This window comes from Otolemur garnettii, unplaced genomic scaffold (genome assembly GCF_000181295.1).
Source record: "Otolemur garnettii isolate 467f Iridium unplaced genomic scaffold, OtoGar3 scaffold00007, whole genome shotgun sequence".
Classification (NCBI taxonomy): Eukaryota; Metazoa; Chordata; class Mammalia; order Primates; family Galagidae; genus Otolemur; species Otolemur garnettii.
In genome coordinates, this window is record NW_003852402.1 from 16,384,953 (window position 1) to 16,397,158 (window position 12,206).

Genomic DNA, 12,206 nt, shown 5'->3' on the forward strand with positions numbered 1-12,206 from the left:
TCTCCCGCCCTCCGTCCTTCCAGTCCGGCCCTCGGCCCAGGCGCGCCGCACCATGCCTGCCGTGGACAAGCTCCTGCTAGAGGAGGCGTTGCAGGACAGCCCCCAGGTACCTCTCGCCGCTGCGGTCCGCTCGTCTGCAGGGGCGACACCGAGGAGGCCGCCCGGGCAGCTGCGGGAGGAGCCTGGCATCCCCGGGTGGCCTTCCCCAGGCTTCTGCGGGGCTGAAGCGGGGGCGGCTGGGCCCTGAGTCCTGAGCTTAGGCAGAGCTGGGGAGTCCGGGCAGGTCTGAGTCTTCCAGACTCAGCAGGAACGGACGCTGCTGGATCTAAACTCAGACTCCGTCACTTGTTAGCTGAGTGTCCCGTGCAGATAACCTTTTGTACCTTAGTTTTGTCGTCTGTAAAACGGGGGTAACTGTACGTGCCTTATTGGGTTGTTAGGAGAATTAAATGAGCGAATGCCTGTAAAGTTGTCAGCGGACGTGTCTGGTATGGATAAGGCGTCAATCTTGTTATTACGACAACTACTACTCGTCACTACTGCTGCTACTGATGCGATCAAACCCGGGCCAGAATGGGAGGCAGAGAGCCTGGATCTTTTTCGCAGCGGTACCAGACCCCGTTTGGGCACTGTTTTCCCATTTATGAAGAGAAAATTATTATACCTGCCCCGTTTGTCTCTCAGGGGACCTTCATTAGCACACTGGAGATGAGAGTCAAGTCCTTTGAGTTTTGCAGATGAAAACTGGTGCGTAAATATAGCAAATGAGTGCAGAATGACATTAGTTCGTAATTCAGCACACCTTTCCCCAGGGATCTGTGTTCTCCTTTGTTTAACATTTCCCCAGCTTCATAGCTACTCTCCTGTTTCTGCAGCCCTGGGTGATTTAAATAAGTATCTTTATTCCCTGGTGTTTCAACTCTTGAAAAATTAGAATAAGGTTAACCTGTTTTCTTTTCACAGTTTGTTCTTTTTGAGTTCCTTCTCTTTTCCTCCTGAGAGAGGAGGATCATACCTTCCAGGATGATCCTTGGGTGGACTTACCTACATCCTCTCTGTGGCCTTGTGGTTCAGAATAAGTCAAAAGGGCTATGTGCAGTGGTATCTTGTACCTATTCCTTTTTGATCCACCAGTGTAGACAAGGAATTGTAAGCAAGCTGTGATTTGTAATTTTTTTTTTTTAGCTAAATTTGCATCTACTAGGCTGAATGACTTTTCAAGCCCTCTTTTAGATAGCTGTAGTCTTCTGGCTTTTTAATTGAACGGAAGCCCTTGGTAAAGGCATTTTGTCTATACTCATACGTATTGTGTGGGATCTCAACATAATGTGAACTTCTAAATGATCGCTCTGGACAAAGATCTCTACCTCGCAGTTGTGGGAACTGAGGTGCACAAAAATATATTGGTTTTCTAACCCACGTGGTGATGCCTCAGCCAGGTTAGAGAGGTTACACTAACAGATTGTCCATGCCGTCTTCAACAAATAGCATCCTGAATTTCCAGCTCTCACGTGAGTGAATATACACTATTTCTGACAGGCTTAAAGGTTTTGGCCAGCTGTGAGAAGAGAGCAAGTCAGGAGACCTGGGTTCCAGTTCCGGCTCTAACACTAAGTTATCATGTGATTTGGGCGGGTCTCTTGATCTCCACCCTTGGGTGGCTGAGTGTTCTCATCTGCTCAACATCTACGTAACCAGAGACATGGAACAGATCATCTTCAAGGTGCTTTATAACTTAAAATTCTGTCATATCTACATGGTTTGTAACTTCGAACTTGTAAGTGGCAGAAGAGGTTTAGGGGCACTGTCATTTCTGTTTAATATTCCTTTTATTTTGTTTATTTATTTTTGGAGACAGAGTCCCACTTTGTTGCCCAGATTAAAGTGCTCACAGCAACCTCAAACTCCTGGGTTCAAGGGATCCTCCTGCTTTAACTTCCCAAATATCTGGGACTATAGGCATCCTCCACAGCGCTCAGCTAATTTTTCTGTTTTTACTAGAGACAGGATCTTGCTTTTGCTTAGGAACTCCTGAGCTCAGGAGATCCTCCCACCTCACCCTCCCAGGGTGCTAGGAATATAGGTTTGAGCAATCAGGCCTGGCCTAATACTCCTTTTAATGGAGGGAATTTGTCATTGCTTTTGAGACTTGACTGTCACCCTATGGGGTTCTTGATGAAGCTGTTGTACAGAATGGAAATGAACTTTAAGAAGGTCTTTAATAATCATCAGAGCTTATTTATTGAGCACTCCTTTATATGTGACATGTGCCTAATGCAGCTTTACATAAGCCCAAGGAGATTCATGGTCTTAGTCATAGACTAGAAGGAATCAACTCCAACTCTTTTGTTTTGTGTGGAAAGCATAAGAACAGTAGCAAATGCCTCTCGTGGATTTTATGTGCTAGGCAGTGTTCTAACTCAATCCTCCCAGTAGTCTTTTGAAGTAGGTTCTCCATTAAAATTACAAAGGAGCACTGAAGTTAAATAACTTACCTAACGTTATTCACTGTAAAGTGACAAAGCTGGGGTTGGAGCCCAGGCAACCTGCCTGTACTAGGTATACCTCAAGTTAGCCAAACCACCTACTACCTGGCTTTCTTGTCATCAAGGGCATAAAATGCTTTACTCAAAGGGAAAGATCCTAGGAAACCGCCTATTGTTTGTTTCTTCTAGTTTTATGTAGGTAATTGTGAGAGTTGCTTCCGTAACTTGGTTGCCCAGGATTAATTAAATGAACACAAAACCTTTTGTATTTGAACTGGGTGACCCAAGAAGAGTTGAATAACAATTGACTGACCTCAGACACATCTATTCATTGCCTCCTTTTTAGTTTGCAGTGCTGTGCAGTGTGTTGTCAAAGTAGTCTACATCTGTATACATGCATTGTTTCTCCTATCCTCTGATGTACGAGAAGCCGAACATTTTAGAGATTAAGATATTTAGTTGCCTCCACTGCTGTTTAAAAGCCTCTGCTCTTTGCTAGCACTGCCAGCTTCTGGGAATGTGATGATAAATAGGAGTGCCTGCCCTCGACTGGTTCACAGTCTGTCCTGGAGACAGATAAGGAGGGCAGCAGTTCCAGTAAGGTGTGGATACTGCTGTGATAGGAACACAAATGCAGCTTTGAGCTCCTGCAATGTATGTATAGCTCTTCAGTGAATACTCACCCTGTAAGTTGTGCACTTCTGAGATAAGGTGAGGACAGCAGCACTGTTGCTTGCTTTTTCTGGTGTTTTGGTTTTTGTTTGTTTGTTTCTTTTGCAGTTGGCATACGTCAAAGAAAGAAAAGACTTAGTTGTGAAGTTATGCAGTGTGGCCCAGCTGGGCACAGCCCTCCAGCCAAACAAGGCCTTTCTTACTCAAGCAGGATACCTCAAACATAACCTGGGTGGCTTGATAAGTCTTGTTCCTTGTAATACATTTTTCCTTTCTGTAGACTTGGTTATTTCTGCCAAAGCATTTCTCTCCCTTCACTGAACTATGAAGATAAGAATGTTGTTTTTAACCTTAAAGCTTTTAAAATCAGTGCTATTAAAATTGGGCCATTATATGTAATCACATGATTTCCATGAGACTATCTAGAAGTATTTTATTAATTATCACCCAGCTATTTTAATGCAAAGGAATAATTGAAGCTGAGGCTATATATCCATGGGTGTTTGGTTTTGTTTTTGGCCAAGTATACTTTTAAGAGTGTAGGGTAGCCTGTAGTCCCAGCTACTTGGGAGGCTAAGGCAAGAGAATTGCTTAAGCCCAAGAGTTAGAGGTTGCTATGAGCTGTGATGCCTCGGCAGTCTTCCAAGGGCAACTTAGTGAGAATCTGTCTCAAAAAAAAAAAGAGCATCCGGTATCTTGCAAGTTACTCAATCCCTCTGAGCTTGTGTTTGGACCTATGTAAATTGGGATTAAATAGTTACTTGAGTTGTTAATGAAGAATAAATAACGCAGGGGAAGTGTCTCTGTACCTGTGTGTCATAGTATAGTAACTCCATAGATAAGATTGCTGTCATTACTTTATAAGTGATACACACCAGTGCCTTTCTGAATTTTTTGTGGAATTTTGGATAATTGGTGTCCCTCTGCCTGCTTTTTGGTCTTCCTTCCTTCAGGTCTCGGAATATTCCTGTTGTTCCAAACCCAAGTTTGAACAGATAGGGTGTGATGAATATTTTTTCCAGGGGTGATCATTGCCCACTTAAATTAGTAAGGGAAGACTGGAGTTTCCTGCCAGTTCTAATGGGTGTCACAGTCACATGTTCAGAGTATAAAGAAAAAAGACACTTAGGATATAGTTCTCTGGGCAGGTATCAAAGGTGATTACCTGACGTATGGATAACCAACAACAATCCAGTTCCAGCCGGCCTCTGTCCTGTATCCAGGCTGGTAGTGGGCTATGCATCAGAAGCATGCTGGCTGGTGTGAGGCCCCCCTGCTGGGGATCATTGCTGCCTGCCAGCCGGCCTTTACATTGCTTTCCAGGAGTGGGAGGTTGCGCAAGTTACTTAACCTTGGTGATTCTTAGTTTTATTTGAAAAACAGGGTTCATGGAACCATGGTTGCCCCCTTATAAAGCTGTTGGAAGGACACTAAACGAAGTAACAAGTGTTCAGTGCCCAGCACAGCATCTGGCACGTAGGTGGTTGGAGTAAGCAGTAGTTTCAGTTTTCTTTCTGACTTTTTTGTAGAGGATGTTTAGGCAAGCCCTCTCTTTTCATCCTACCTCTCTTCTTCCACTGAATTTATTCCTAAGAGTATTTTTTATTTATTTATTTTTTTTTGTAGAGACAAGAGTCTCACTTTATCACTCTTGGTAGAGTGCCGTGGCGTCACGCAGCTCACAGCAACCAAGTAGCTGAGACTACAGGCGCCCACCACAACACCCAGCTATTTTTTGGTTGCAATTTGGCCAGGGCCGGGTTTGAACCCGCCACCCCGGTATATGGGGCTGGCGCCCTACCCGCTGAGCCACAGGCACTGCCCTATTCCTAAGAGTATTAAAAGCAATAAACAGGATTTGGCTAAATGGACATCAGTACTATTTTGAGATAACTAAATAGCCACAGTCCAGTTACATCATTTCTCGTTCTCTTAACTCAGTGTTTTTTACCTACTGGTGACATCCATTAGTGGATTGTGAAGTCTAATGGGTTAAAACCATGATTTTTGTTTACGAATTGAATGGAATAGAAAAGAAAAGTAGAATAGAATAAATTGTTCAGGTCCTGTAAATTTCACACTGAATTTTAAAACCTTTGAAGAACTTTTCTAAGGTAAATTATACACTGTTTTAAGTCCTGTGATGTTTTGCTTGCAGAGAGCTTTTTTAAGGAAAATGTTAGTTTCCTTATTCATTGCACCGTGGTTCTTCTGGTACTGAGCAGAGAACATTGATCTTGGAGCGGTATTTTTAGTCTGGGAGATCTGGGCAAGGCAAGATAAGCACGCACTGCTCTGAAGCAGATCAGAGGTTGTGGACAAAGTCAGGGTAGAAGGAACATTTATTGAGAGTACCCTGGAGTTAGTTACTCTTCTCTTCCCTGAGAAAGGAGGAATTGAAATTCATTTTCAGGGAAATAATGAGCCTTAATGCTATGATAGCATTTTACTAAAGGCATATCTGTAACTTACTCTTCATTCTATGACTAATGGGTTGTTTTCTGAAATAGAGGTCCAGTTACTGCTATGTGGCATTTTAAATCTCCACTGTGTGGGGCACATTAATGCGAGTCCCTTGAGTAGACATATCTCTTATGTGATACCTTGATACTTGTTCATGTACCATCCGATATATAAGTACGTCTTTAGTGCTGAGTGTGTGCCACGTACTATGTGCAAACATACTTTTCAGCTAATGAGTTTGCTCAGCTGCTTTCAAGAGACCTGAGTGTTCGTTTTCTTAAAATAAGCCAGCTGGCATTCTTATTATTTGAGGTTTGTGCCCCGAGCTGCTGTTGGTGGGCCAGGAGATGTGAAAATTCCAGGCCACGAATTCGAAAATGGTTGAATAAAATATGATGAAAATCGTAGTATCTTAAGAGAACAGAATGGCGCGTTCCTGTAAGATATCCACAGTTATCAAAAACCAGATAGCTCCCTATTGCTGGGATGATTCCACTCCAGCATTGCCAGGTGACCACACCCTAGGTACACAGATGGGCCTGACCTTGTGTTTAGTTTTTGAACTTGAAAGGAGAGGCTGCTCTGTTGAACACTTTTTTTATTGGATGAGCTTTACTGGAGCTTAAGTAGGGGCTAAAGTCAGGACAGATAAAAGCCCTTTAGTCTTAATCTTTTAAAAATAGACTTCTTCTTTGGCCCTGAAACTCAAATTGTCCGTGTACTATATTCTAAAGGATTAGAAAGGGAGTTCTAAATTAAAGCTCCAGGAGTCAGCTGGCACTGGCATTATTAGTGAGAAAATAAAGCCAGAGAACCAACAGGCACCCTCTCTCCCCTTGTGTTTGTGAGTGTGCTTGCACGGGTGTGTTTTCTACCTCCTTAGAACTTTTCCACTTAAAAATAAATTGGCCTTTCTCTTTTTTTTTCCAGGCTCGCTCTTTACTTAGTGTATTTGAAGAAGATGCTGGCACCCTCACGGATTATACCAACCAGCTGCTCCAGGCCATGCAGCGCGTCTATGGAGCCCAGGTACGCCGGTGCTGGTCACCTGGAGAGAGCGGCAGAAGAGGGCCATAGAAAAACACCATTTAAAAGTTTGAAATAAAATCAGAATTGTTTTTATAACTTATGTTCTCTTCAAAAAACCAACAGTCTGTTTTCCTTGCTTAAGAAGAGAGGGTAATTTCCCTGTAAGTAGAACCAGCAGAGAGGGACCACATAATTGCTTTTCATTTTTTCAAAAATTCAATCCCAAAGGGAAGCATTTGAATCTCCTGTTCCTACTGTGAATGAGTGGGTACAGTATTTTGAGACATACTCTTTGTCTTTCTCATAAATAGGACAGTCTTAGATGTCACTGTGGGAGGGTAGAGATGTTTTTTTCAAGCGCTTTCTCTGAAAAGACCTGAGTCACGGTCCTGAAACTATTGGGTCGCTTCTTTGTTTTGAGGAACAAATATCTCTGGCTTGCAAAACTGTGGAAAACAAGTTGCTGAATAGCGAAAGTGAATCTTTTTACAGGGGCAAGAAGTGCCCCTGCATATAACTTTCTAAGAGAAAGTTTATAAGTGACTTAAAAATAAAATTCTTTATGTTACACATCAAAATGTGATGGCAACTGATCATTTCCCTTATTGATTCCTTGCTAACTTCAAACTGTATGTGTTAATGTTTCGTTTCCTCATTCATGATCTCTCAGGAAATACAGGTTGAGCATCCCAGCTCTGAAAATCCAAACTCCAAAATGCAACTTTTTGAGGGCTGACGTGACATTCAAAGGAATTACTCCTTGGAACATTTTGGCTCTCAGACTTGGGATCTTTAACTGACACACTGCAATTATTTCAATATTTGAAAACATTGGAAATCTGAAACGCTTCTGGTCCCAAGCATTTCAGATGAGGGATACTCAGCCGGTACCACCTTCAGTCTGAGTATATAGCTCTTCCTGATGATGAATAGTCGTTTATTATTATACAGCTCCTGATACTCATATTATTGCTTGTTTTATTGCTCATCCACCTGTGGGGAAAAAACTCAGTCCTTGTTATTAGGGAGCCTGTAATTGTGTTGCGAGATAGAACCATCCCACCAGAGGATGGTAGAAGTGCTGGGAGAAGAGGGTCGCCTAACCCAGAGGAGTTATGCTGGACACTCAAAAGGAAGGTGGTGGTGGTGGTTGAGCTTTATTGAATACTGAATAGCATCCAGGCAGTTTCAGGGGCTTTTTCATTGACTATCTCATTTACATTCCCAACAACTCTGTGAGGTGGGTGTTGTTACTATTAAACTCATTTTATAGGTCAGGAGACTTACGGATTTGAGTCATTTGTCCCAGTGCACTCAGTGAGGTCATGGTAGAGCAAATCAACCTGGAACCAAAGCTCAAACTTCTCACTCCTAAGCACGGGGATTGTGGCCTAGAGATACATACACACACGTCAAAGGCGTAACTCCTCAGCAAGGCACACTATGCTCTTGGTGAACTAAGTACTGGCTTGATCCTTCGGCCTTGTCTCTGGCTATTCCAGAAGGTGCCAGACCCTTTACTCGCCCCTCATCTTGGCTGTGCCATGCCTGCTGCCAGGAATCCCTCCATCCCCAGGCAAATGTCCTTTCTGGCCTTTAAGACCTCAAGTCTGAAAAAGCGTCTCGGACACCTTTCTTATATACACACATATATGTGTTGAGTTAATTCTGCTCAAATTTTGCGTTCAGTACATTTGATATGGCCTTTTCTGTAAATATTCTAAATTTAAGAAAACAAATTGTTTTTTACTGGGTTTATACCTGAACGTGCTTGCTATTCAGTACTTTATATTTGTCATTAAACAATTTATCTCTTCTTTAAGGCTTAAAAGTCACAAGACTTAGGAGGCTGTGTTTCTGTCTGTCACTTCAGGGAGTTTCTGTTCTGTCTTTCTCTGTCTGTCAGAATCATTTACTTGGAGATGTCCAAACACTTTCCTGCACATTTTTTCTTTTGAGGCAGCAAACTACATTTTGCCAAAATTAAGTGGGTCTTGCATTCCTAGAGGCTGTAACCCAGTTTTTAATTCGTAGCACATGATTATCACGTGGTTTCTCCCACTGGCCAGGAACCCTTCCTCTTGTCTGGCGTTTCCTGCAGCAGAAGCTGGTGAAAATGGCTGGTCAGTGCTGCCAGACTCAAAGACAGAGCCAGACAGTGGTCAGCTGCGCTCAGATTGCCTGGGTCAGGGGCAGGTGGTTTTTCAGGTTTATTTGAAAGCTTCGGTGTTTTGTTTGGTTTCTCTTTAATTGAAAACAGAAAACGTTTTGGATTCCTTTTTTGATGATTTTGTTTTGATACATGTATTTTTTAAACAGTAATACTTCCCACTGTCTCCATTCAAGTTTTTTCCTCAAAGTTACATGTTCTTGGTTTTACTTCCCATTGTTCCTAACATACTTTAGACATAGACATGAAGATTTCAAGCGAGAGGTTTGTAATTTCTTTTTTAAAAACATTCAGCAAGATGTAGTTTTCCATTATATTTTCAAAATGAGGCTTATGTTGCTGATAAATAATAAATATCCACTAACAATACTTTAATCACCCCTCAGAGGTGATTGAGGGGTTGTGAGCCGGGAGAGTTAATGTCTGTGACATGCTCAGATCAGTCCCTGGCACTGAGTGCTCTTTTAGTCTTAGAATAATGATAATAGTCACCATGGCACTGAACACTGGCACTGTTGTTTGGGTTAAATGGAAGTGTGGTTGCTGATCCTGACTTTGTTGCAGGAGCAGCTATGCTTGCTGTCCTCACTTCCTCACTGGATAGTTGATGTTTGCTCCTCCAGCCACCTCGTCGGGGCTGCTGAGTGCTGGCTCACACTCAGCCTTTCTCCACCCTGGGCCTCTGGGCAGCGCCACCCTGAAGCCACCTTCCTTGGTCTGTCGGGGACAGGCCCTCCTGGCTTCTTCCTGTCTCTCTGCGCACTGTACTTGTTTGCTGCCTGCCCCTTATGTCTTGGTGTTCTCCAAAATTCCACTGGAATCCTTCTTTGTTCAGTCTCTGCTCACTCCGGGCAAGATCGCTTTAGCCATAGTCTGGCCATTTTGAATCTGATTTTAGCCTTGTTTCTCTCTGAACTCCAGATCTTTGTTCAAACAAGGATAGCCTGTTGTCACCTGCAGGGCTAGCTCTGGCTCTTCCCTGGGCGGGTGTGTCCCTGTCTCCAGGAAGATGCCTTCCCTCCGCAGTTCCTCCTCCATCTACAACTGGATGAATCACATCAGACTGTCCCCTCCCGGTCTCAAGATAGCCACCAGGCAAAGGTGTAACTCCTCAGCAGGGCACGCTATGCTCTTGGCAAACTAAGTACCAGCCTTGTTTCTGGCTGTTCCAGAAGGTGCCAGACCCTTTACTCGCCCCTCAACGTGGCTATGCCATGCCTGCTACCAGGAATCCCTCCATCCCCATCAGAAATGTCCTTCCTGGCCTTTAAGACCTCAAGTCTGAAGAAGTGTCTCAGCCACCTTCTTTCTTGCTCTCCATTCTTGGCACAAGGGCCTTCACCTGTGGGACTAGATGCTTCAGACACTTGCTGGCTGGGGCACGTACGACTTGGCGAGTGGGGTTTTCTCGTCCCTTAGTGGGCTCTGGACTCCTAGAGAGCAGGTTGTGTTTGTCTCCAGTGCCCTGCGCTATCAGTGCTTGGTAGGTAGGTGGTGAATGAAAGGCTGAGTTTGGGGCCTAGAAGTTAGCACATTCCAACTGTCCACTCCACTGTCACTCCCAAATCTGTGCCCCACCTTAGGCCCTTAGCTGCAGGCACCGTCATCCATCTGGCCGTCCCCATCGGAAGCCTAGTTCCTTGACCCTTTCTTCCCCTTCACTCAGTACATTCCCTCAGGAACACTCTCTGCCACCCTCTGTGCTTCCTGGCTTGGGCTCAGACCCTTTCTTATGTCACTGACTTCTGCAGAGAGCCTTCTGGCCAGCTCCCTTCTCTGTCCTCTCTCCCACTTCAGCAGTTCCTGCCCATAGCAGCCACACCTGCGTTTTCCTCAACTCCTGTCTGATCTTGTCATCTCCCTGCCCAAGTTTCTCGGTGCTTCCCCACTGCCTCCATGACAAGCTGAGGCCCCGGGCAGGCATCACCTCCAGGCTTACCCTGTGTGGTGTCCAGCCCCTGTCTTGCTGCATCCTCCCAGGGTGGGGAGGGCCCCTGAACCAGTGTGACCTTGGCCCCTAGTGTGTGGTGAGCTGTGTCGTGTGGGACTTGCACGCTCTTGGCTTTAGGCAACATCTCTATTTGGTGTAGCTCTAAGCAGATACCCACACTGTGACTCTGACTCAGTGGGTTTCCTCTGTCCCAGCCTCTCCTTTCCTAGCCACTGTGGATGGTGCTGCCCACAGAGGCCTTTGGGTGTTTTCAGGTGACATGTGCAGTCAGTAAGCTTTCTGTGCCATAGTAAGATAAACATTCTTTGCCAAAAGCTCAGTTTTCCTTTCGGGCTTGCTAGCCACTGTCTTTCTGCCTTGGCACCAGCCTTGGGAAGTTCTGTTTAACATCAAAGGTACTATCAATAAGCCCTCCCTCAGGTTGGCTTTTGGAAGGATTCTTAAGAAGCAGCAAAATAGTGTAGATAGTAGCCAGAGAGCCTCCCAGAGTGTGGAAAAGAATGTTACTCATGAAACTCCATTTGGAGTTTAAATCTTAGTGCCTCTCCCTTCTTGGTCTATAGCTAGAAGACTGGTATTCATCATACCTAGAGGCCCTGCAAGGCCTGCCCACCTGAGTGTTAACTACCATGTTTCCCCCAAAATAAGACCTACCCAAAAAATAAGCCCTAGCAGGATTTCTATGCATTTGTTAAATATAAGCCCTACCCCGATAATAAGACCTAGTGATGGTCTGCATAGCCACACTGTGCATTTCAGCATGGAGAGGAAGACATCCCTGAAAATAAGCCCTAGTGTGTCTTCTTGAGAAAAAATACATAAGACAGTGTCTTATTTTTGGGGAAACACAGTAGATACAGTTAGACGAATGATGGGAATATTGTAGTGTCAGGAATGTGGGCTTTTGATGTAAGAGTCCAGGAGGCCTGCATTGAGTCTTTGCTTTGCCCCTTAACAGTTGTGTGACTTGAGAAAGTTGTTTATCCTTTCTGAACCTTAGTCTCTTCATTTGTAAAGTGGGGATAATAGTATCCACCTCACAGGTGCACAGGAAGGATTAAGTGTATTAGTATATGAAAAAAACTTGATAGCAATGTCAAGTTCTTGGAAAAGACTCAGTAAATGCTAGCAGCTGGCTGTCCTGATGTTATTACTAGTATTTACTGGTCATCTAGCTCCAGTTTGGCAAGTCCTGTGGAAAGATAATTGCACAGGCTTACCACACAGGGCACAGGGTGTGGGTTAATTAGCTGATGTTGGTAAAGCATTTCATAAAACTTGTGTGTACAATAGATTAAGCATGAATAAGATTAAACTTGGTCTAGTTTAAAAGACGTTCCATGTAGTGTGCTGTGTTTAGGGTAGGGGACAGGCCATGTTGTAAGAGTGGTAGGTTTCCAGTGAAATCATTCCCGGTAGGTAGAACAGAACCGTG

At 44.2% G+C, this 12,206-nt stretch overlaps 1 protein-coding gene across 2 annotated transcripts in view; it reads left to right on the forward strand.

Annotated features, from left to right (window-relative positions):
- Positions 1-6: 6 nt before the first annotated feature.
- The window catches only part of APPL2 (adaptor protein, phosphotyrosine interacting with PH domain and leucine zipper 2), a 49,304-nt gene continuing 37,104 nt past the window's right edge, over positions 7-12,206 (forward strand). For both annotated transcript variants that reach the window (XM_003783284.2, XM_023509353.1), the window contains exons 1-2: positions 7-106; positions 6,552-6,650. In XM_003783284.2, coding sequence (XP_003783332.1) covers positions 53-106; positions 6,552-6,650 — 153 coding nt within the window. In that variant the 5' untranslated portion in view covers positions 7-52. The remainder of the gene's footprint in view (positions 107-6,551; positions 6,651-12,206) is intronic.